This window comes from Anguilla anguilla, chromosome 3 (genome assembly GCF_013347855.1).
Source record: "Anguilla anguilla isolate fAngAng1 chromosome 3, fAngAng1.pri, whole genome shotgun sequence".
In the NCBI taxonomy this organism is placed as follows: Eukaryota; Metazoa; Chordata; class Actinopteri; order Anguilliformes; family Anguillidae; genus Anguilla; species Anguilla anguilla.
In genome coordinates this window covers 44,523,386-44,547,463 of record NC_049203.1, presented here as the reverse complement: position 1 = coordinate 44,547,463, position 24,078 = coordinate 44,523,386, and the positions used below count along the sequence as shown (strand labels likewise).

Here is a 24,078-nt window from a genome sequence, read left to right as displayed (position 1 = left end):
CACTTGTACTTGCATCGTATTGGTCAATTATAAATTGTAATCCCGCCCTAAACTAGCCTAGTCCCAGTTCTTCCGTCCTTACTGTAGCTGTAGCCGAAAAAATTTGTGCGGCCTGGGCAGCCCTGGGAACGTACAAGTTTCGAGGGGGTAAATCTGAAAAAGAGACATGGAACAAACGACTGCAGGAACAGAAAGGTCCGAGCCCGGAGATAGCGAACAGGACGAGGAAGAAGATGTGTACGAGGTGGAGAAGATTATTGACATGCGAACGGAGGAGGTGAGAGATAGTCAGGGGGTGTCTGACCGACCGATCTTGAGAAGAGGGGGCTGTTGCTGCATTCATGAATGGCGTTTTATGCAGTCAAACTTTGGACGGCTTGGTGGAAATGGTGATTCGAGAGGCCTGTAACACAGTGTGGGCTTTCTTCTGAACGCATTTACAATCCTACATTTTCACTATTTCCACCGCGCCTGGAATTGATGATTGGCTGTTTGCCTTTTTTGACAGGTAGGTTTGCTAACTTGGCCGGTACTTCGATCGATTCGCTCTGGTAACGCTTCCCAGAAAATTATAAAATTGCACGCTCGACCTCAGCAGTCACCGCAGCTGCTAAAGATTAAGAAAGTTAACTCATTAGCAAACGCTATGGTCAGCTGGTACATTGGCCAAGTACGAGCCACTGAATTGTCATGAGCTAGTTATTATGCGGGACAGAGTGACTTGTCTGTGGTTTAACTGTAACTAGTAACAAATGAACTGGTCAGAATGCCTGTCTCGACAACAATTAAGGCATGATGACATGCTTCCTAGTTATCGCAAATTTACTTGATAGACACTATGTTAGCCATCTCGTTGACCGGGTAAACACACCTCCAAACTTAGTGGCCGAAAATAGCCATACGCTATGAGCTATTAATAGCAAAGAATCCACAACAATCGAGCTCGCTGTTCTGATACAATTGACTACCTTCGTAAATTATGCGTTACTGAATACTAATATCTAGAATGTTCTTAAAGACTGTAGACTAGCCAGCTTGCTAGTGCTGCTATTTATGAGAGAGACAACTGTCCACTGTCTCTCAAGCATTCATTTATTTCTGCGACCACTTATTTACTTTGGCTGCGTTTGTTTTGTTGCTGGTTAACTGGGAACTCCACTGAGGTCCGCATACTTTAAATTCAAAAATAATCAATCAATCCAAGCAATAACACATCGCTCGCTATTATTACGTCGTTACGTGACTTAATTATATTGACGTTCAGCACGGTGTCATTTATTTTATGAGTCTTTTTTCAAGTAAATCAATCATTAAAAGTAATAGCCTACATTATAAATAAAAATGATCACAATTCCAGTTTTTTTTTCTGGCTCTGTCTTGCGATGCAGCTATAGAGAATGCTCCTCAACCAGCCTGAACAGGATCGAAACTGATGACCGTATCAGCTCGAATGTGTGTACAGGGTGTGTCTGTCAGCTCCAGTAGTCTAGCTACATATACATGACTGTGGTGGTTGTGACCGAAGCAGTTTAATCGGGCCGAAACCCTGCAGCGAGTGAAGATCCTTTACTCATGTGGAAGTCAGGTTCATCGGTCTGATAGAGTATGTATGTTGACTGCGGCAGAAAACTTTTTCTGTCACATTTCCCGCCCCCTCTTCACGCTCCTCGGCCTACTCGCCAGAGACTGTAAAAAAATAGGCACTCGCGCACGTTGCACAACAATTCGCTCACGTGCTGGTGTGTAGTGAAGTCCTTTTACATCATGCCGCTCAGCCTCTCGGGCAGTGTGGACTTTGTTTCGTCGTGTTGATATTAGCCGCTGACCCTTTGGTTGTAAAAACAGTCTGTCCAGTCTAATACCGCGGCTCGTGTCAATCTAAAAGGCCGTCTCCTGTAAACACAATTTGTTCCCGAGGGGCGGAAGACGCTTCACGGAAGTTTTTTCTACATTCTGGTTTGGAGCAATGAACGGTTTGAGTGACTGTCTGGAGAGTAGAGACGGGGAATCTTGACAGTTAGGCCTTTTCACTCGTTCCCCGGTGTGCTGGAGTTCTTGTGCGCTTCTGTTCACAGACACTGCAAGGCTTCATCCATCTGGGGAACAACACGCAAACGGCTGTTTTGGTCAGAAGTCGTACTGAAGTTAAAATGAAGTTATACTAGCCTCAAGAGCTTGGTTCAGTGGTCCTAAAATGGGAAGTTATTTCCAGTTGTCCATGGCTCAATCTGTTCCAAGTCAAAAGTCCAAGAAATAGTGAGGCACCGGAATTCAATATAATAATCACATTTTCAACATAATCCCTGTGCTTGTTCCTCTGTTAACCAGTTCCTATTTTGTCCGTTTGCTCACAGTAGTTCTGCATATGGATCTCATAAAAATGACTGTAATTAAAAAGCACCTTTTACATTAAGGCTCACCTCAAATGCCAGCCACAGTGGAGTCTGAACAGAAGCAGTCCAGATTTGGCATCAGTCATGAACCAGCATGTGTGAGAACAGATTGTGTGTGTGCGGCAATGTGTGTGTGACTGTGTGAAAAAAGAAGTGGTAGCTTAGGATATTGTTTGCATGAATGTTTATATGTGTGTCAGTGAAAGAGTATGTGAGGGAAGAAGAGGGAATGAATCAGTCTTGGGGGGATATTGCGAGTGTGTGAATGTGTATGTGTGTCTGGTAGCACTCTTCCTGTGAAGGAGACATCTGGTTGTCACGGTGCCCTGAGCTTCAGGGGGTGGAGTGTATGCTGTGGACAGAGGAAAGAAAAGGTTGGCAGTTTGAGCCTGTTTCCAGCCAATCGGAGCACAGCAACCTCTTGAATATGGACAGAGGGGGAGGGGCTTTCACACTGACATGGCTTTCAGACGAGAGAGGGCCAACACAAATTATTTTTTTCTCATTCTCTCACTCAGACATAGTTAGTGCTGTGTATCCCCAGAACCCACAAGATGGAAACACTCATTTAGATAAAATTGTCAGTTTTACATGTAATGCTATGGCTGAGATTGAAATGCTGTCCTGTGGTTGAGGGAGAGAGAGATAAAGAGGTAAAAATCTGGTTTTGGGGGGACTGAATAAAGGATGAAAGATTTATAGTGAGATTTAGAAAGGGGAAGAGAAAGACCAAGAGGGAGAGAGCCAGGGATGGAGACTGAGGGAAGGAAGGAGGAGGAAAGAAAGACTGAAAAAGAGGACAAGAGAGAGAAGAGAGCAAGGGATAGACAGAGGGATGTGGAGCGTCTCTTATTGCAGGCCGATGAATGTCCCTCATTGTGAGCTGTGCGCCGTTGGGGCGCGGCTGAGCCAGAGGTACGTAGGTGCCAGTCTGGCCAGCTGCCCATGGTCAGACGCGCTTCGGTTCCTAGGCAACGCAATGAATATTAATGGCATTCGGGGTCTGAAGCCCGGCCGGTTCACCAGCGGTGTGGTATTTCACAAAGGCCTTGCCCTCCACCTGCTGTTAACATGCGAAGAGCGTTCAAACGCAGCCGCTATGCAGAGAGCAGATCAAAGGGGAGTGCAGCGCTCTGCGTAGGCTGATCCCTGTGAATGAGCAGACTGATCTTCATGTGAATGCACGGGCAGATAAAGCACGGCATGGTACGCACCTGGTCCGAATGTCCAAGTTGGGCTACCGAGCAGTTCCAGAGGACTTAGGCCTGCAAGGTCTGTTTGCGGACTGCAATCTGTATGGCGTACAAACAAGGCCGTCGAGATTGGCTGTGGTGGCTACGCCCTCAACACGTTGCTATGGTTACTTTCACTTTCGTTTTCATCACAATGCAGTCGAGTTCTCTGGAAATGAACACTTGGTTTCATTCAGCTGAGGCAATTTAGAGGTCTTCCACCTTTCTATTCACAATTTAGGTCGCAAGTATTGTGGTTGTCATTTGCCACTTGTCTGTGAATAATACAGAAATTGCATAACCACACATTTTTAATACACGCCCATAGTACCATCATTTACAAAGAACATAAAACAACATTTCAGTTACATTTACTCCACAGCCTCCCTGTGCTATTTTTAGATGGCAAAACTGCAGGGTGTAGCTTTTCCCAGGCTGAGTCTTTCCTGTGTGCTGCACAAAAGCACAAGGCTTAAGTTCAAGCGCATGACACTGCAGGTAAAGATATGGGATGTTGAGTAATTTATTCCTCTTAACAGTGCTATGCCCTCATTCCCCCAGGGGGAGGTGCTGTACCGTGTGCGCTGGAAGAACTACACCTCGGATGAGGACACCTGGGAACCAGAGGCCCACCTGGAGGACTGCAGAGAGGTGCTGCTGGCCTACAAGAGGAAGCTGGCAGAGAGCAAGCCCAAGAAGGACACGGGAGTGGTGAGTTAATGGCCACACACACAGACGCTCACACACACGCATGTATGTGCGCACACAGGCAGACACACACAGAAACACAGACACGCACATGCATACACACAAAATCTGATATCAGCAAACCAAACTAACATAATCTGTTAATTCCGTGATATGTAAATTATCTGGCCTGTGCCATGGGAGTGAAAAATCTGAAAATCATTTTTTTTTTAAATAAGTAAGAAAATAATTTTTGTTCTTATTTTACCCCCACTGAATCAGTACGGATTGCTGAGAAGTACATCACAGGTGTGGAAAGTAAGATGATGATGTGGTCTGTGCACACAGAATCTGATTGTGACAGGAAGCAGAAAAGTGATCCGGGGTCAGGTCTGGGGAGAGGCACCAATGTGGTGATCCAGGGATTCCTGTGTGGGCGGGGCCAGGGAGGGTATTGGCATGGCTGAAGCTTCTTTAAACTTTGGTGATACAGGAAATGGTTGCCTTCAGGAACACCCCTCCCACGCTCGAACACGTCCATGACATCTGCAGGGATCTGGTGTATTTCAGTTTTCTGTTTCTGATTAAAGGTCAGACATGTTGTTTTAGAGTTATTTTTAATTGTTTGTTTTATGTTTTGTCTTTGCGCATTAAAATTTACATTTTGGCATTTAGCGGATTTTCTTATCCAGAGCAACTTGTTTTGTTTACATGCAGGTTAAGGCAACAAACCGTGCTGTTGCCAGGTCATCAGGGTCACGACCGATAGTAGTCAATACAAAATGTTAAGGTTGTATGTCACAGTACAGTAGTTGTGAAAGGAAAATGGCGAATTTGGTATTATTAGGCAGCAAATGTTTGGGGATGTAGTTGTAGATTTAGCACAGGTATAGCCAGTAACCCATACAAAATGTTCAGCATTAGGTGAGCAGTTTAAAGATGTGCATTTTCAGTCTGTGACAGAAGATGGGCAGTGACTTTGCTGTCCTCATTGTAGTTGTGGAGCTCATTCCTTCACTGCTGGTATTTGTACTTTCCAATGCCTTTAAATTCTGGCTGCTGCTTTCTTTCTCAGGAAGTGCTTTGAACACACTGCACAAATAAAGTATTGTTATTAGTATTGATATTGGTAATATTACTATACATTTTCGTATTAAGATGGGCAGCCGTCCTCAACCCTCCGGTGGTTCGGGCCACGTGGAATGTTTTTCCTTTTTGTAATTTTTCCTGTACGTTACTGTGAATAAATTGATAATAAACTGCAGCCTAAAAGCTGCCTCAACGTGAGAGCATGTCTCCAAATGCTTTCATTCACAAAGTGAGAAGTGTTTGGAAATCTTTGTGCTCTTACAGTTTGTTCTGTTCATATGGGAGTTATTTATGTTCTGTTGTGCTCTTTGTTTGGGGATTGCTCCTCTCATTAAAAAAAGGCAAGTGGGCAGAGAACACTTGTGCTATTAAGGATGGCAAGTTTTTACAATGGAGCCAGACAAGTAGAAAGCAGTGTCAGATATAGATTAAGCAGAGGTATTTGACACAATCCATGCCTTTTGTTGTTTTGAAAAATAAAAGAAATAAAGGTGTGAGTTAAGTGAATGGATCGATCAGGCGGTCCTGCCCCCACATCTTCTGAATGTTCCCGGAAACCTCCACCCACGTATGCATTTCTCAGAGACTGAAGTCCTGCCAGGTGGCAGCCAGGGTCAGTCGAGGCCACTCTAACTGTTATTACATTTCTGAACACGAAACATGCAGGTGGAGGAAGTGCAGGTGGAGGTGACTGCCAGGGAACCACCCCCACAGGTAAGAGCCCCACCCCAATCTCAAGAGCGCCACCGTCACTGGGCCCCACCCACTTGGAAGAAGCGTAGGTTTGGGGAAGACCTTGTGTATGTGTGGCCCATGCAGTAGGAGGTGAAACTGGGGGGGGGGGGGGGGGGTGAGGGGGTCAGTAGTGCTTTGTGCTTTCAATGTGCTTTTGATTAGATAGCAGTATGCATTGCTAGATTTTGTGGTTTTTCTTTGAAATCTTTTTGTTTTTTTACTCCGCTTCTCTGACCGTGAGTGGAACATCAAGTGAAACAAGGACTCCTTTTGTCTTGCTGTGCTTGGACGAAATTACGATTAGGGGGAGGGGGTATCAAAGTTCATGTGAGTGTCTTCCCAGGGTGGACGGTCAGAACTCGTGAGCTGCGTGTCTTAGGGTGAGGAGGCAGGAGACGATGCAGACAGAAGCTAATAAATCTCAATGGAAATGAATCTTTGGTCCCATTCCTGCGTCTGCGCCATCAGTTACAGTACTAATGCTGCTATTTGTCTTTTATCTGCATGCGTTGTTGGTATCTGCTGCTGTTCGCCGAGAGCACAAATGCTATTTGATTGAGTGACTTATTTATAGAAAGAACCATCCCTGTGTAGTATTTAAAAGGATAGCGGGCCGCTCTGCTCCAGTAAGCAGGAAAGGGTACTTACCGTGCTCTCAAGCGAGGAGAGGCACTAGGCCCCCAGGACAGCTCTAATGAGCAGAGAGGATCGTGGGTAAGATCAGCACAGTCTCACAGCCGTCTGAGCTTTCAGGCCCCCGTAATGCTTTGAGCCTGGTTAGAGCAATCCCTCCCAGATAAGTCCCCGACGGCCACTTTCCAAGCCTATAGAGCAGATGCTCTTGACAACAACGGGGCCAAAAGAAGCACTCTTGAGCCCTAGAAAGGCAGTCCCACTGACTGCAGCAGGACCAGATGGTCACTACTGACTGAGACCCCGTGACCGTGTTCGCTTTTAAATTTTTTATGCTTTCAGAAATGGAACTGCTCTTTGCCAACCTAACTTGTGCGTTTATCTATTGTGTGTAACTTTTAAAGCATATGAAGTGTTCTCATGAGAAGATCTGTATTAGCACAAGTACAGGTTCCCGATTTTACCTTCCATGTGCCCAGCAACTGTTTTAAACAAGACTGACCTCCCTTCAAGCAGTAGTGTTCAGTAGAACTTCAAAGGTACAAACCTCCGTTACAAGACTGACTAGTCAACCTGGAGTAGCACAAGCAATTAATACATTGATTCTCTGATATTGTCACTGGTGTTAAAAAGTGAGAACTTTCTATTGATGGAAAAGTTGGAGAAACATGTCTTCCTCTAATGGCATGTTGGGTCCAAGTTGGGAGTAAATGTAGCGGTATAATGAACCAAAAGCGAAGGTATCTTCTAGTTCGCAATAAAAAGTGTGTTTTGCTTTTTTTGCATTTCAGTGCTTTTACTAATGAACAGCGCTTGAAGCTATTTGCGTAGAGCTTTGTGCAAAGCCTTCTTTGCTCCTCTCTGTTGGTCACTGTTCCCTCTGCAATATGCCCTCACTGATGCTGTGCTTTCGATGATATGGGGGGAGTAATATATGAATTTCAGCTCTGTATTAACTATCCTATCTAGCTCTTTTCTTGGTCACTAGTTTAAAAATGTATATGTAATCAAAACACAGATTATAACATTTCTTTTTTATGAACACATGGCAGATGTTTGCCTACTGTGCATAAGTCATTTTTATGCTGTGTCTTGTGCTGCATGTTACAGAAGGCCGGTGTAGCAAAAAAAGATTTTTTAAAGACTATGTACTTTGATGCTTCATCTTCATTTGTAATTTGTAGAATTTTGTAGATTTTAGGATGCAAGTCAAATTCTTTTTATTTACAGTTATAAGTTGACTGTCTCCATTAATAAAGAGTTAATTAATCGGAATATAATACTGAAAAGCTGAATTTTACACAGTGGTGAAGTGTAGCATGCTGGTCAATATGGAACCTCTACTGGAATACAGTCCCCTGATGGGACCATGGTCAAGGCCTTTCTGAAACGGCCCTGTGACGGGGCCTCTTTGTGTTGTGGTGTGACATGGTCACCTTTTTGTCACATGATGGTGAACCAGACCTCGTGTAAAATAATTTATTTGAAATTCTTGAATGATTTAGACACCAGTCAAATGGCTGCAGATTTCTGACAATTTTATACAAAGCGATCAATTATTTTGTACATTTACATCCATTGCTCACATCTAAGGAGTTTGGTGTGTTTATACAAATAAATACTTGACCCACATTTGGTTGTGGCATGTGACTGGTGAGGTCATAGTTTTTTGTCTTTCTCCCCCCCCCTCCTGTTTTTAGAAGCTGCCAATGAAGAGCGACCTGTTTGATGCTGACTCGGAGAGCGAGAACGAAAAGCCGGCTGCGTCTCCCCCCAAGAAGAAGAAGAAAAAGAAGAAATCGTCAAAGGAGGTCATCAGAGATCCCTCACCTGATCCAAGCAGGAGAGAGAAGAAGAAGAAGAAGGATAAGAAGAAGAGATGGAAGCAGGAGAAGGTCCTGCCGGCACCAGAGTCTGACGGCTCTGAGTCGGAAGAGGAGAAACCCCAGTCCCTGACACCAACCCCACCCCACAGCCAGAAGAGGCCCATCGAGTCCGAGGAAGAGGAGGAGTCCCCCGTCACTCCCAAAAAACAGAAGAGAGACAAGCCCAGGGAAGGAGAGAAGCGGAAGAAAGAGGGTGGAGATGGCAGGAAGAAGGATCACCAAAAGGAACTGGTGTCCTCTGATGAGGAAGAGGAGAAGGAGGAGGAAGAGTCAGCCAGCATGGAAGGGGACCTAAGTGAAGTGCCCCAATTTGACGATGGGTCAGAAAGAAGCCCCACCCCGGCCCCCAGCTCCAAGCCGACAGCAGAGAGGCAGCAAGGGGAGGTGGCCGAGACATCCGGGGCCAATCAGAAGAAAAGCAAGGCTGCGATCAAGCTGCAGGGCATCAAAGAGCTCATCCAGGTGAAGAGGAAGAAGAAGTCCCCACCCCCTTCCCCAGCCCTGGCCCCGCCCCCTCAGAAGGAAAGTGCACAACAGAAGCTGAAGAAACTGCTGAGCGGGAAGAGCGTCTCCGACAAGTCTCACGGCCGGCCGGCTCGTGGCGGCGAGAAGGCGGAGCCTGCCCTCCTCTCCTCAGACTCCAGCGACGCGCCCGCCACCGGCTCGGTCAGGAGGAAGAGCAAAGGCAAGGAGGCACCTTCCTCCCCGTCCCTCTCCTCCTCCTCCTCCTCCGGGGCCGTCGCCAGGGACGAGGAGGCCAGGCCCGACCTTGGGACCACCGCCGCCGCCCCGGCCTCAGGTTTGAGCGCGAGAGGCAAAGAGCCCACCTCCTCCAGGGCGGAGAAGGAGCAGCCCGCCTCCACCAACCTGTTCGAGAAGTTCCTGCTCCACTGCGAGGCCAAGGACCGCGTGCCCCGGAGACAAGCGGTCCACACGACTTCTGAGAACCGTGCGGACCAGAACAGGACCGCCACGCCAAAGGTAGCCCTCGCGTCCAGTACCAGTGCTCACGTCCGATTACTGCTCAGTCATATGATAATTATCGTGCCTGTTATTACTGCTCAGGCATGTTTGTGTCATTACTGATCAGGTATTTCCTGATCAGTATCCTTTAATTCTAATAATAGGTGCTTGTGAAAGTTTTTTTCATTTTTAATTTTTAATTTTTAAATAGGCATAAATTAAAAAAATGATTGCATTTCTCAAAAAGATAGGTGCTAACATATTATAGTGATTTATGAGATTCAGGATGTCCTCAGCTGCATAAACATGCTGTGCTGTTGGGCAGGGATATGCCCTTGTCAGACCCCGTTAAAGAGCGTTAATTAACACACATCTTGCATGGCCTCTGTGGTCAAACTTGCTGTTCGGTGAGGGTGACGGGATGGGAGTCACGGTAATGAGTTCAGGGAGAGACGCGACGTGACATGTAACAGATTCTCTTGTGAACACAGACCACGGGGAAGCCAGAGAAAAAAGCCAAGCCTCCTAAGGAGTCAGCTGCCCCGAAATTGGAGCAGGACAGAACGGAGAAGGCCAAGAGGGACACGAAGACCCCAGAAAGTGAGTTTTAAGGGCTTCTGGGTGACTGTGGACAAGAGGCATGAGGACCCCAGGCCACCTGTCCTCAAAACGTTCCTGAGTTAATAATTTACGTTGCATGACGTTTGTGTGTAAAATGTCGTCAGTCAGTCATCATTGCATGAACATGTACAGGGTAGAGCAGATAAGCCAGGGGAGCAAAGCTTTAGCAGTGGAAATGAATTATTTCAGAGTGACACAAGGCCCAGTATGTTTTGGAATTTAATGGCAACTTAATGCAATGACGTTTTTGATAAAGTCCGTTCAGCTACAGGCTGCACATGTGTCCTGGATGAAAAAGGTTTTACTGTAGTAGAGAATGAACCAGCAGTGGTATACAGTGGTTTAGAAAATAAAGCCAGAATAACTGGTTGGAACAAAAGCCAGCGTACACAGCCCACCCCTCCAGGAATGGGGGTGGTAAACAAAATCGACCAGAAGAACGCTCAAAAATCAAGTCCAGTTTGTAGGGGAAATGATGATTCATTTCATTAATTACATTTCCCTCATTTTGTCGCTGTGTGTTCCCCTTCAGTTTTGTTTATCTGCAAACTCATCTCTGAGAATATTTTGTTTTAGAAGTTTATTATCCAAGAAAGGGAAGCGAAAGAGAAACCCAGAGAAAGTGGTTGGTTGGGGCAGCGTCCCTATTGAGCACCTGAATTAAACTGGACAGGGTACAAAATAAAGCCTTGACAGGGTCAGTAACATGCAGCTGATGTGTATGGCAGTAATGAGAGAGCACATAATGTCTGTAGTAATATAATACTACATTTGCCAAATAAACCTGGGAAAATAATGCATGAGTTGGCGCATATGTATATGTTTGTATAAGAAAGTAATTTATGTGTGTGTGTGTGTGTGTGTGTTCAGCCTCTCGGCCAAAACAGAGCTTGTCTGCCCCGGAGATGAAGCAGTCTGAGAGAAGAGAGAGCTCAGACAGCTTGACAGACAGGCAGGGAAGAGCAGACAGCCAGGGAGCACAAGGGAAGATTGGGGTGGATACTGATAATGAGAAGAGGGAGGAGTCTCTGGAGAAGTGGGAGGAGCCTCCGGAGAAGAGGGAGGAGCCTCCAGAGCCGAGGGAGGAGCCCCTGGAGAAGAGGGAGGACTCTCGGGAGAGAAGGCAGGAGGTTCGAGAGAAGAGGGAGGAGCTACGAGAGAAGAGGGAGGAGCCTCGGGAGAGAAAGCAGGATGCTCGAGAGAAGAGGGAGGAGCCGCGGGAGAGAAGGCAGGAAGCTCGAGACAAGAGAGAGGAGCCACGAGAGAAGAAGGAGGAGCCTCGGGAGAGGAGGGGGAAGCCTGAGGAGGTGCACGGTAGGCTGTGGGAGAGGAAGACGACGGACGTGGCATCGCCCGAACGGCGGCGGCGGAGAGAGGACAGTGAGCAGCGCCTCTTTGGAGCCTGTAATGACGATCAGGATCCTCAAGACCGAACTGCAGGTATGTAGCTGACCCCCCTACAAATCAATTTTGCATAACTCCTCCCCCTCAATAACACAGATGCTAGGAGTGGCATTAAGAAAAGAATTGACAGCACCTACTCGTGTGCAATGAACCATTTTTTAAATATATTGTTTGGCACACCAAAGAATGCTTCATTCGTTAATGGTATTTGATGCAGCTAGCAGTCTGAGGCCACCAGCTTGTTGCTGCTTACCTTTCGCTATTCCCTCAATGTTCCTGTGACATCAGAAGTACCAACCCTCACTAGCTTTAAAATGACCTGACCTGTCTGTCTTTCTGCCAAGATCTGATTTTGCTTGATAACTTTGTTTCCCCAAAATAATTCCGAACAACTTTAACTATATAGCACCTTTTGTACACAGCTGTAACACTGACTGCATTTTAGAAAAGTTAACATAGAAAAAATGGTATATACCATACGTTAATTATTTGAAGAATACACACCGTCCCTCCAAACAAAATTGGTTATTCCAACTGAAGTTTCCCAAGCTTGTAGAAAGCGTATTTGTAACCCAAATGTTGTGTTGGCAATTGGATATGAATGTACTCTGATATGTCTTTCCATATAAGGGTAGGGAGAAGGTTGTGTGGTGTGGTGTAATGACATGTAGTTCTGTGGGTCGCAGACAGGGCTCAAGCTTCCCTGAACCTTGGGGTGGATCTCAAGCTGGACTGGATGACGCTGGAGGACTTCCAGAAACACTTAAACGGAGAAGACGAGATTCTATCTGCTGCCACCATATCTCCCAGTGAGTCTAGCTTATGCACACGCACACGCACACACACACACACACACACACACACATATATTTATATATGTGCATATACTGTATGTGTGTACATATGTGTGTGTGTATATGTATATATATACATACACAGTTTGGATTTCATGAGCCATCTCTGTTTGGTAACTCGGCCTCCCCGACATACTTTCTCTTACTTTTTCATGCTTTCACTTTCTCTCTCTCTCTTTCTCTCTCTCTTTCATTCTCCCTCTGTCTCTCGCCTTTTGCCTCCAGGTGAGCTCCGAGACGCAGTGAAGGCCGGAGACTACCTTGCGGTGAAGCTCGCCCTTGGATCGACGGAGGACTACAATCTGGACCAGGAGGTGGCGCTTCAACCTCCTACCTACAGCACACTCGCTCGACCTCACGCGACCGAGGCACACTCTCAAACAAGCTCTCCCAGCCAGCGACGGGGGTGGCAAGGCCATGCCAAATCAGTATCAGGGTTAATAAAGGGGGGTTTGGACTGTGGCCAGTAGCACTTGTCACCCAGGGCAAGAGAGGGTTCTGTTGGATAGGGGTCCATGTTCCATTGCTCTCTAGCGACCCCTGCTGGTTGATTGGTGCCCTTATTGACTGCACGCCAAAGCCGAGTCTGATAGGTCTTCCTCTGACTCAACTCTGTACTAGCTTGGCTGTGGGCTGTGGGCTATGGTGTGAAGAAGCAGGCTGGTGACACCACTTATTTTAGAGGTGAACCGCAGATGTCCGCACTCTCCCCAGTCAGCAGTGGGGACTGCGTATGAACATGGCTGCAAATGGTTGATTGGACATTCCAAATTGGACATGTTCATAAATAAATAAGGTTAGGTTGTGACAGGCCCAGATGCATTGCTGCTAAACAGGAAGCCAACTAACCATTTAAACAAATTGAGTTGATTAGTTCTGGTTTGGCACTAGTCCACTGATGTACCACAGCCCTGTCCTTAACCTGTATTAACCCCATCCAGGAAGTACAAAAAAGGACTTTGTGTTCCAAAATGCATGTGTACACACTACGTGTCAGGAAGTACCTGGTAGTTTGTACTGCCATGCATACTGATGAGTGCATACCACTAAGGCTGGCAGAAACTCTAATCCATTTGGCCGTCCACCCTTCATCTGACCTACAGTGCATTATTGCACATACCTCACCTAGCCAATCAGCAGTTACTTAGAGTGATGGAACGAACAAGGAAGGACAGAATGGAGGGAGAACAGACATTACTTAAAGAGTATTCATGTGGGCCCAATGTGCATTTTATTGCTATTTCCTTGCCATGAATGTGACCTTCATTTTCATTTACTGAAGTTACTTTTTTCCCTCCAAAAAGCTGTCAGTGTATCTAGTAATATTCCTCAGGCTTAAGCATGTAGAGAAATAAAAATAGTTCAGTTACTTTCTACTTTGTGGGGTTTCGTATAATTACCTTTAAATAGCTAACTGTTGGGAATGACAAGTGCAGATAACGTGGCTTCAGTGTATGCCAAGGGAGTTCCGTCCCCCCTCCCAAATGTGTAAGAGCACACCTGGAGATTTTCTGGCTCCCACACCCTTGAGTTTTGGAGCAGCACTGTACTTGGTAAATCAGTGGGAAAACTATGTCTTAGGAATGACTAAACCTGGCCCTTCAAGGAATTTGGGTTGGCCCATAAAAGGTTGGAGATTGAAATATGCATCATCTTTAAAAAGCATTGTGCAATGAGGAGGATAATTCAAATTTTAAGTGAGCTGTATTACGATTAAAGCTGTCCAATTTTTACAGTGATATACGCATGCTTGATTTGTTCGCATATTTCAAAAAAAGTCACTGAAGCATAACTAATTTAATGAGCCGTATGCTTTGAATTTGGGAATTGAATACTTTGGCCCACCAAGCATTGTTGAGATTCTGGTTTGGCCTGCTAAACTCAAATCCTTGGGTGTGCAATGGGCAGGTGTACAGGACAGCCCCTATCTACTTGCAGGACATGATTCGATCCTATACGCCTGCTCGACCACTCCGCTCTGCAGCAGCAGGGCACCTTGTACCCCCCCCCCCCACCCAAGTAAAGGGATCACAGAGCTTCTCCACCCTAGCTCCCAAGTGGTGGAACAAACTCCCTGTCCCTCTTCGAACCTCTCCCTCACTATCCATCTTCCGCCGTGGTCTGAAGACTCATCTGTTCAGACTATACCTGGACTAACTAACACCACTGTGTATATTTCATTCTAAATCCGCCCCCCCCCCCCCTTTTCATGACATTTGTTACATGTTCCCCCATCCCAGAACTTTTTGGTAATTTGTATTTGTCCTAATATTGTTCTTGTGCTTGTTCTTCTGCCTAGTTGGCTTGGCAGAGGTTAGGTCAGAGTAGTGTTCACTGTGTGAACTAAACTGTGTTCTTGGCGAGAAATAGCTGCACAAAATAAGTATTGTATCTTATTGAACCTGTGTTTTGTAGTTGGCCATGACCATGAAATGCACTTTTGTACATCGCTTTGGATAAAAGCGTCTGGCGTCTGCCAAATAAACGTAATGTACTTTTTTTTGAACAGGGCTGTGGCACCGCGCTCTGGTGTATAATGGTATGTTGTGCCCGCTTGCGCCCCCTGCAGGACTCGAGCGGGATGTCTCTGGCCATGCTGGCGGCCGCGGGCGGGCAGGACGACATCCTTCGGCTGCTGATCAAGAAGGGGGTGAAGGTGAACTGGCGTCAGAAGAACGGCACGACCGCGCTCATGCACGCGGCTGAGAAGGTACCACACCTCAAACATCTAAACGGTATTACCTGTATCATCAAAAACACAATGTAGACATGTCTTTATAAATATAATCTAAACGTTATTATCTATACCAAATCGGGCCTAACATGGACATCACTGAGAAGAAACAAGAAGGTATTATTTTGATATCAGGTCCCTCCCTTGGGCTTTTGTGTGCAAGATGCTGGTTGTGGCAATAGACTGTCCACTTACCTGTGGCTTTTTAGCAGACCGATTGTTAAATGAAATTAGATTCAGACCTTATTCCCTTATCCACTCGTTTGCTGACAGATTCAAGTCAATAAGATGGACTTGGATGAAGTATTTTGTAGCTTGCAACCGAATGCTTCTTGCAGTCTTACGGTACTGTGTGTGTGTGTGTGTGTGTGTGTGTGTGTGGTACAGAACTTCCTGACGACGGTTGCTATCCTCCTGGAGGCGGGGGCACATGTGAATGCCCAGACCCTGGGTGGAGAGACGGCCCTTATGAAGGTGAGGAGGATCATGGGATCCTTATTTCTTTTTTTTTTTTTTTCTTTTTTTCCTGTTACTGCATGGAATTGTTCCTCCTTGTTTTCAGAGATTTCTCCTGCCGTATGACACGTCTTATTCTGCTCAATGCCAAACTGCATCATGGGACTTGTAGGCTGTTGGGTGTGTCATTGCTGTGTCTCTGAAGGGAATGATTCCTGGTGTTTGTTCCCCCAGGCCTGTAAGCGGGGCAATGGCGACGTGGTGCGCCTCCTGCTGGAGTACGGGGGCGACTGCAACATCCTGTCAAAACACCAGAACAACGCCCTGAACTTTGCCAAGCTCAGCAACAATATGGCCGTCTACGATTACGTGAAGGAGCACATGAACACGTGAGCCTACGTCACTCCACACTTCGGACACACACTCACTCACTCTTGCACGTGCACACAGGTTCCAGCACACAAGTACATGCACACTTGAGCCTCTGGTACATAGAACAGAATGTACAGATTTGTTTGGTTGCCTGTTGAGATAAGTTCCGGTGTTTTGTCTTCTTCTGTTTGTATACTGTGCAGCATGCTGAATAATATGCATTGTTCTCTCTCTCACACACGCGCACACAAACACACAGGTTGTGGAGTGTTGCAGAGGAGACGATCCGGGCGTACTTCGAGACGAGGCTGGCCCTGCTGGAGCCTGTGTTTCCCCTGGCCTGCCACAGGCTGTGTGAGGGCCCTGACTTCAGCCTGGACTTCAACTACAAACCCCCTCCTCACTGCCCGGCTGAGGGTATGTTATACACACACTCCTGCACATGCACGCTCAGTTCCTCTGTCACACACGCACATTCTCACACACACACACACACACACACACACACACACACACACATGCGTATACACACACTCGCAAACTGCACAATTACACTTATACAAATGTACATTCATGAATCAACTTATGGGAAGGTATTCATTCATGTTTGTGCATATTATTTTCCAAGGTTTATTCGGCATATGTTGTATTATGTTATTACAAGCATGGCGTGCTGTCTCATTACTGCCAGCATGGACATGATTACTGATTGGCTGCTTGTTGCTGACCCTGTCAAGGTCTCAGCAGCCCTCTGTCTCAACAGCGGCAGTCACATGGTCTGAACACTGACACAACTGGGAATGATACTGCTGGTAATGGATTCAGTCAGTAACGTATCTGCAAATGAATCAGTGATACAACTGCTAATTAATCAGTCAGTGATAGAGGTGCAAATGAATCCAGGAGTGACTGGATATAGCTGCTAATGAATTTAGTAAGTGATGCAGCTTCAAATAAATCAGTCAGTGATAGAACTGCAAATTAATTCAGTCAGTGATGCCGCTGCAAATGAATCAGTAATTCATTCAGCTGCAAATTAATCTGTCAGTGATACAGCTGCAGATGAAATGGTCTGTGATACAGCTGTAAATGAATTGGTCAGTAATACACCTACAAATGAATTGGTCAGTGATACAGCTGGAAATTAATCCGGTCAGTGATACAGCTGCTAATGAATTTAGTCAGTGGTACAGTACAGCTGTGATTGTAGTGGTTATTTATTTTTTAATGCTTCTCTTCCCTCTCTCTTCTTCCTCTCAATCTTTTCCCCCCCATTCTCTATCCTCACTTGCCCTGTCATCCTGTTTCCCCCTTATTTCCCTTTCTCTCTTTTAACACTTTCTGTCTGTCTCTCCCCTCTGTCTCTCTCTCTCTCTCTCTCTCTCTCTCTCTCTCTCTCTCAGGATCAGGGATCCTCCTCTTCGTGTTCCACGCAAACTTCCTGAGTGAGATCACAGCCCGGTTATGTGGGCCCTGCAGTGTGCACGCCGTGGTGCTCAATGACAAGTTCCAGCTGCCCATCTTTCTGGTGGGTCGGGGGTCACAGGTTTGGGGGCGTCAGACACGGGTAACAATTCAGTAATAACCTCACTGGAAAATAGGAAAGATTTGTGCTGATAGGATTGAAGGTTCAGTCTCATTAACACGTGTTTCAGAACCAATCAGATGGATTGAACCTCACGGTGGGCAGGCCAAAAATGATTTTGCTGTTCACAGCAGAAGAGTAAGACTGGTTAAAATTAGCGGGTTGCTCATAACAGATAATAGCTGTACCCATATTTCTTTAAATTGTAGGTTCACAAGGCCTCTTACCTGGAAAGAGTATAGATCTCATGCAGAAGCAAGATGCCGTCAATGTCTTAATTATGTAGTTATTTTGGCTTGCAGGATGGTTTGGCATTTTTGACATGACAGAACTTGCCCCCCCCCCTCCCCTTCACAGGACAGCCACTTCATCTACTCCTTCAGTCCGGTGCAGGGTCTGAACAAGCTCTTCATACGGCTGGCTGACTCGCCCACCGCCAAGGTGAGACAGACCACCTGGAACGCTTCTGACCAAGGGAGGGGTGATAATGTATTTAGTCAATAATTAAAATCCGACAGCATGGCACATATCTCTGAAGGTGTGCGTCAGGGTGATTATAGCGTAATTTCACGGACTTGCTTCCATTGTGCGGCCCCTTGTGTCAGAAGTGGCGTTCAGGGCCGAAATGCATAACACGATGTGCTGTACAGACGTGGAGAGGAACAAAATGAGACGGGAGACCGTGTTTTCACTGGCGGTTCATCGGTCATTTCCAACCGGAGATCACTGTGTGATGGGCGTTGCTTCACCAGTTTAAAAGCTTGAGTGCTGCATAATCCTCCGTTTGTGCACCACAAAATCTACGGCAGTTTATGCCTAATAAAAATACTGTGTCGTAGTTGCTTTCTTAGTGAAATGCGGCTGACCATGCACAGTCCAAATACTGTGGGGTCTCCCGGTCGAAACGGCATCTCATCACATCAAGGATGAGTGTGAATTAATGAAGCATAGTGAAGTGGCATATGTGCAGGCCACATTACGGCTTTTCTGTTCATTTTCATGTAAGTCAGTTCATACTGAAATTTTGACTCTTTCCATTAAGTGAGCTAATGTTAGTACTTGGATAAATAAAATGGATGGTATTAATCTAGGTAGCCAACAAGCTAGATAATTGGTATATAGTAATGTTGGTTAGTAGTAACGCTAGGATAGGTTTAACGTTATCATTCATAAAATAAAGTATCACAGAGTTTTTTGCGCAACTGAACACACATTGGTTGGAGTGTTTCAGTTGTGAGGCCATTGGCTCAAATGGCTCAGAATGATTCAATATTGCACTGAATCTTGTTCTGAGGCCTCTTGTGGCATAAACGTGTACAGATCTTGTCATTTCTCTCCACTTCTCCAGGTCAAGCTTTTGATCTGTGCATACAGAGTGCAGCTGCAGTGAGGCACAGCCCCCCTGCTACCCCCCCCGCAACTCCTATCCCCCACTCCCAGGATCAAAGTGAAGTGCTGCTGGACCCTATCCCGGCCGCAGGACTGAACACTCCCCACAACGCCCAAATATGGCGCAGGCCACACCCTCAAAGTCAACGCTGCCAAAGAAGATGGATGCATCACGGCAGTGATGTTTTTTTTATTTTATATCGTTTTGCTTTTCGTGTGAGCGTGTTTCCAGTGGAAGGAAGTGTATAGTGTTGATTGCGTGCATTAAAGTGCTGTGACACTTTTGGGGGGGGGGGGGGGGTGGTCTCAAGGAAAAATTAATTATGTTACAAAATGTTATTATGAACAATATAATTGTTATTATTGTAACTGATGTGTTGTGAGAAGCATCTGCTCCCCTGCAGACAGACAGACGGACAGAAGCTTCAGTCCTGGTATCCCATGGTGCCGTGTGCTCTCATGAGTCTCATGAGCACATCAGGTGGCCAGAGTATAGAAGAGATGGTGCCAAGAGTGACAGCTAGGTAGATTTCCTGTCCGCAAGCACTACAATGGAATGCAGAGGAAGTACTGTCACGAGTTTAATGAGATTCACTGGGACTTTTCCAGTGTTGTCACAACTAAGCTGCTTGATACTCAAATTATTTATTGGTAATGTCTAGGAGGTCAACAAGGTACTCTGATGAAAACATAAACATGACGGTCAATTTTGTGAATATCAGTTTAACACAAGATCCGTTGTACAGGGTATCATGAATATTCATAAAGCAGGCTTGACAAAGTTCAAAGTTACTCTGATGAATGGAATAACTTGTGACAGGAGGAATTCTGTCACCCATTTTTTTACCTGCCCAACAAACCGAATAGCTAGCTAGTTTTTGAGAGAGCTATCCAGATCATTGTTCTAGTGAACACTCAGATGCTGCTTGTTTTTTTTTCTTTCATGTAAGTACTTTACATATGAAGTTTGTTTGGTCACAGAGCATGTCCAGTGAGGTTTCAGATGGGGTAGTCTTCCTGCAACTTGCAGGCACTGTTCTCTATCGTCAAGCAGGCTAGCATTTCCATCTTATCAGTATCTCTGCCTAGGGCAGGACAGGGGATGGGGAGGATGGGGGGGGGGGGGGTGCCAGAGGAGAAGGCTAATGGGGGAAGGGCTTTGTTTTTAAACTTTGGAGGCCAGTCGTGTGGATACTCAAATGTAACTTTTTTAAAAGTGATTATTTTATTAACTGCTGTCCCTTTTAAACTTCTTCCTTCCTTCCTGGGTCCTGCAGGAGTGTTTCATAGAGCAGGCTGAGGAGGAGTAGGGGGTAGAGGGGGGAGTGACAGCAGACATGACTGCACCCCCTCATGGTGGGGGGGAAGGAATTACTGGACCAAGCCTTTGTTTTGCCCTGAGGTCACCCACATGCTTTTTTTTATTGGTTAGGCTGGAACACCTTGGTCAAAACCTTAGTTTTTAGTTTACTTTAGTTATATTTACATTTTTTTAAATTTAATTGACACGAGTTCCATTTTTTTCTTGTTTGGTTTGTTAGATTTGTTTTGTCTGTTTGTGCCGTTTCTTTGGTAACCGTGGGTCAGGTGCTCTAGTTTGTAATTAGCTCATTTGGCTGGAATCAGTTTCTATGGAAACTCTGCACTCCTTTTGTTGTGGCAGACAGGAGGGCAGTGCCCAAGCACAGCACACCTGGAGTTGGGTGGGAGGTCCTCGTAAGGGCTAAATGGGTGTTGTCCTGTGTTCAGTAGGGCAGAACTGAATGGTGTGCCCCGATCACCAACGTGATCAAATCAGGAAGACCCCTGAAGGACTGTAATGAAGGGTGTACATGCTGTGCATTTCTATGGCAACGAGTAACCTTTTGCTTTATCAATGATGGCAAAGGAGTAAATAAAAAATATATATAGAGGTATATTTAAAAAATAAAGAGTTTTAGTTTTTTTCCAAATAATGTAAGATATGCTATAAAAACATATTACCAATAAGTTGTCACACTATTACTTTGCATTAAATATTGTCACGAACTTTAAAGAAAATCTGCCTTTGGTCTTCTTTCAGATTTTCCTTCAACTGAGAATGAGCACGTGCACACACACTCATGCCCTCACGAATATCTCACAAGGCAAACCATTAGAAATCATATCGCAGCAAGCATGTTAGAAGGTTAGACACAACACTCATGTACATACAGAGCCAAATCAAGGAAATAATTATGTATTTGTCCCAAACTTTATAGAGCTCAATGCACATACACACAGTCTGACACTCATGTCTATGCATACAGATTAAAACGGTAAACATTTCCATTCCCATTATTTTTCCCCAGTGCATGCTGGGCAATCGTGATTTACTCAGTAGGGCAAAGTTAAACTCTTTCCCAGGGTTCTGTGTTACATCTTCAGCTCTTCTCCTGCAGAGTAGGGCCAGAGCTATAACTGACAGAGGCAGTGGGGGAGGTGGTTGGATGTGCATAGCTACACTAAAATTAACTAACCTCAAAATGGCTCCCGAACCTGTCCGTAGTCAAAATGTTGCAGCAGAGGTTGCTTTGCAGGTGGCACATACACATATGCTAAACAAAGAAGGCGAACAACCTTTACTGAATATGAAACGCATACTTGCAAGTACACATTTAAAATTATTGTCCACCCCTGGTTATGGGCTTTGTGCAGTGAAAGTGAGCAGGCAGGCACACAGAGGCTTGTGTGGCACAAGAAACAGTACGCTCTCTGTTCCCGGTGCAGGAGGAGGAGGAGAAGGAGGCTGGCTGTCCTCTGGTTCCCTCTACCCTTCTAGTTCTCCTGCCTCTCTCCTCGCTCTCCCCCTCCCTCGCTTGAAACGTGGAGGCCCACAGCAGGAAGGGCACTTGCTTAGCACACACCACCCTCACTTCCTCCTCAAGGAAACCAACACGAACCTCCGGCCAGTGTGCACGCCAGTGTTCTGTGTACATGCAATACAGAGGGTATGTGTCCACATGTGGGTGTGTGACAGCCATCAAGCACGTACTGTTTTGTGGGTATGTTTGTGTTTCAATGAACAGTGTTGTCTGTGTGTTTTGAGCTGCCGGTTGTGGCTGTGTATTAGAGACAAGATGGTGATATTGTGTGTGCGGGACAGCTTTCGTTAATGGAAACTGGTTAGTATATCTATAGTGTGAGGGTTATGACCAGTATGAGGAATACGATACAGTGCAGGAAGTGCATTTGACAGTCACAGGAGCCCTTCCTGTCTCTCTCCTCTCATAAGTCTAGGTAGAAAAAAGACCTGAAATCCGTTCTAATACTGTACAAACGTATTTTGTTTCTTTTGTCTTATGATCTGGTACATTATGGAAATGAGGTACATTTCAAGACAACTGATCAGAATTCCAGTGCAGGAGTTTGCAAAATCAGCATGACTGGTTTTCCCAATTTATGTCAATTGATTGCAAGAGTAGAACAAAGTGCAACAACTTCAACTGATTCCCATAGCTGTCAATTCAACAAACACATTTTTGTAGAAGTTATAACATAATCACTAGAAGTTATCCTTCAATGTTAACTTTGTTCATTTCTTTTTCAGTTTCATATAAAATGTATGTCATACCATATATGCCATACAAAATATAACGCTGTTAATACCTTTCAAATAAAAAAAATGTCCCACCAGGTTTACAAACCTATATGAAGGCTCAAACATTTCTGGTGTTTTCACATTCAGTGAATGCAACCATAATTTCCCTTCAGATAGTCAATACAGTGCTGGCATGGATCTTGATATCATGAAGAATTTCCTCCAAATGCAAGGACAGTGATTAAAAAACAGCACTGCATGTCAGGTCTTTTAAACTCCTTCCTCACTGCACAGACCATTGCCATTTTCTGACGTGCTACAGAAACGTCAGAAGCCCCGATGTCCTCTTCTCATCCCTATATGGTCTGTCAGCAGTACTTCATTATAGTTTTTGTTCAGGTGTCTCATTATTGCATTCCTTCTGTGTCTGCACCGGCCAGCTCTGGAATGAACCATTTCAATGCTTTACACTTTTTTGCTGAATTCATGATAAATATGTTGTATTGATAGATGCTGTGCTCTTGTTAAATCAGTTTAGTTAAGATACTAGGATGATTGGTATGCCATTCACTATATTAATGGTTGTCAGGCCATGCCCCATACTTTGGGACACCAGTTTATCCTGGGCATGACCTAAAATAATTTCATCTTGCAAATCTATTTAAATCTTTGTGGGGTCACTGTAGACATTGGGTCATAGCAATCTACTGACTAATTATACAGTCAGTGATCAATTGTGACCCTCATGAAAGTAATTAGTTGGGTGTAATACTGATGAGACATGAACGGAATGTCAGTCACAAAAATGTCTTTGAACAATCAGGTGCAACAACAGTCGGACGGTCGACAGTCACAGGGTTGCCGGCTCGATCCCCCGCACTGGGCTTGTCGAAGTGTCCCTCAGCAAAACACCTAACCCCTAATTTCTCCCAACGAACTGATTGGTACCTTGCATGGCAGCCTTTCACCGTTGGTGTGTGAGTGTGTGTGTGAGTGGGTGAGTGAGAAGCATCAATAATGTAATTGATATAGATTACGGGAATAGGGCAATGTGATAATTGATTGATAGAAATGCTCTATCGACCTCTGGCTGAGGGATGACTGAATAGCAGGCAATAAAACTGTTAAACTGGTGAACCTAAATAGACCTATGCAGCACCAAGAGTTCACAAATGACCCGTATTTCATATACTGCAGCCATAATAAAAATGTATAATATTCAATATATACAATGATATGAAAACATGTCAAACACACTGTAAGTGCCTTATATTGTAGTGTGATAGAAATGAAACTAGTTTTATGATACTTTGGACAACACCTCACATACACAAAATTAACCTTTAATTCAGTAAATTAAAAATTTTCCAAGAACCAAGGGTGCCCTAGAAGGACCCCTAATGTTTTTGCTAGGATTATTAGGGAGCCAAGCACCAAGGGTGCATACGACCCCTATCCTTTTTGCTAGAATTCTACATTTTCAGCT

At 45.3% G+C, this 24,078-nt stretch overlaps 1 protein-coding gene and 1 long non-coding RNA gene across 4 annotated transcripts; one reads left to right on the top strand and one right to left on the bottom strand.

Annotated features, from left to right (window-relative positions):
- Window positions 1-56: 56 nt before the first annotated feature.
- On the top strand, window positions 57-21,068 carry LOC118223297 (M-phase phosphoprotein 8-like). Of its 3 annotated transcripts, XM_035409650.1 has the most exons (16): window positions 57-277; window positions 4,187-4,336; window positions 6,068-6,115; window positions 8,470-9,636; window positions 10,110-10,218; window positions 11,110-11,679; window positions 12,330-12,452; window positions 12,723-12,811; window positions 15,067-15,207; window positions 15,619-15,705; window positions 15,922-16,076; window positions 16,319-16,476; window positions 16,797-16,871; window positions 17,463-17,587; window positions 18,002-18,085; window positions 18,993-21,068. In XM_035409650.1, the coding sequence occupies exons 1-16, from the start codon at window positions 167-169 to the stop codon at window positions 19,032-19,034; spliced, it is 3,234 nt and encodes a 1,077-aa protein (XP_035265541.1). In that variant the 5' UTR covers window positions 57-166; the 3' UTR covers window positions 19,035-21,068. The 3 variants fall into 3 exon arrangements, with proteins under 3 accessions (XP_035265541.1, XP_035265542.1, XP_035265543.1); XM_035409651.1 differs by lacking the exon at window positions 6,068-6,115 and having other exon boundaries at window positions 58-277; XM_035409652.1 differs by lacking the exon at window positions 16,797-16,871 and having other exon boundaries at window positions 58-277.
- LOC118223298 lies at window positions 1,603-3,858 on the bottom strand. Its single transcript, XR_004764423.1, has 3 exons — window positions 3,608-3,858; window positions 2,421-2,745; window positions 1,603-2,096 (listed from the first exon to the last, which is right to left on the bottom strand). It is a non-coding gene; the product is annotated as an uncharacterized LOC118223298 (long non-coding RNA).
- Window positions 21,069-24,078: the final 3,010 nt, after the last annotated feature.

Bases quoted from the DNA above. Each gene is read 5' to 3' on its own strand.
- LOC118223297 (XM_035409650.1), top strand. From the start codon at position 167: ATGGAACAAACGACTGCAGGAACAGAAAGGTCCGAGCCCGGAGATAGC. The intron at 4,337-6,067 runs GTGAGTTAATGG...CGAAACATGCAG, and splicing joins CCAAGAAGGACACGGGAGTG to GTGGAGGAAGTGCAGGTGGA. The intron at 15,208-15,618 runs GTACCACACCTC...TGTGTGGTACAG, and splicing joins TCATGCACGCGGCTGAGAAG to AACTTCCTGACGACGGTTGC.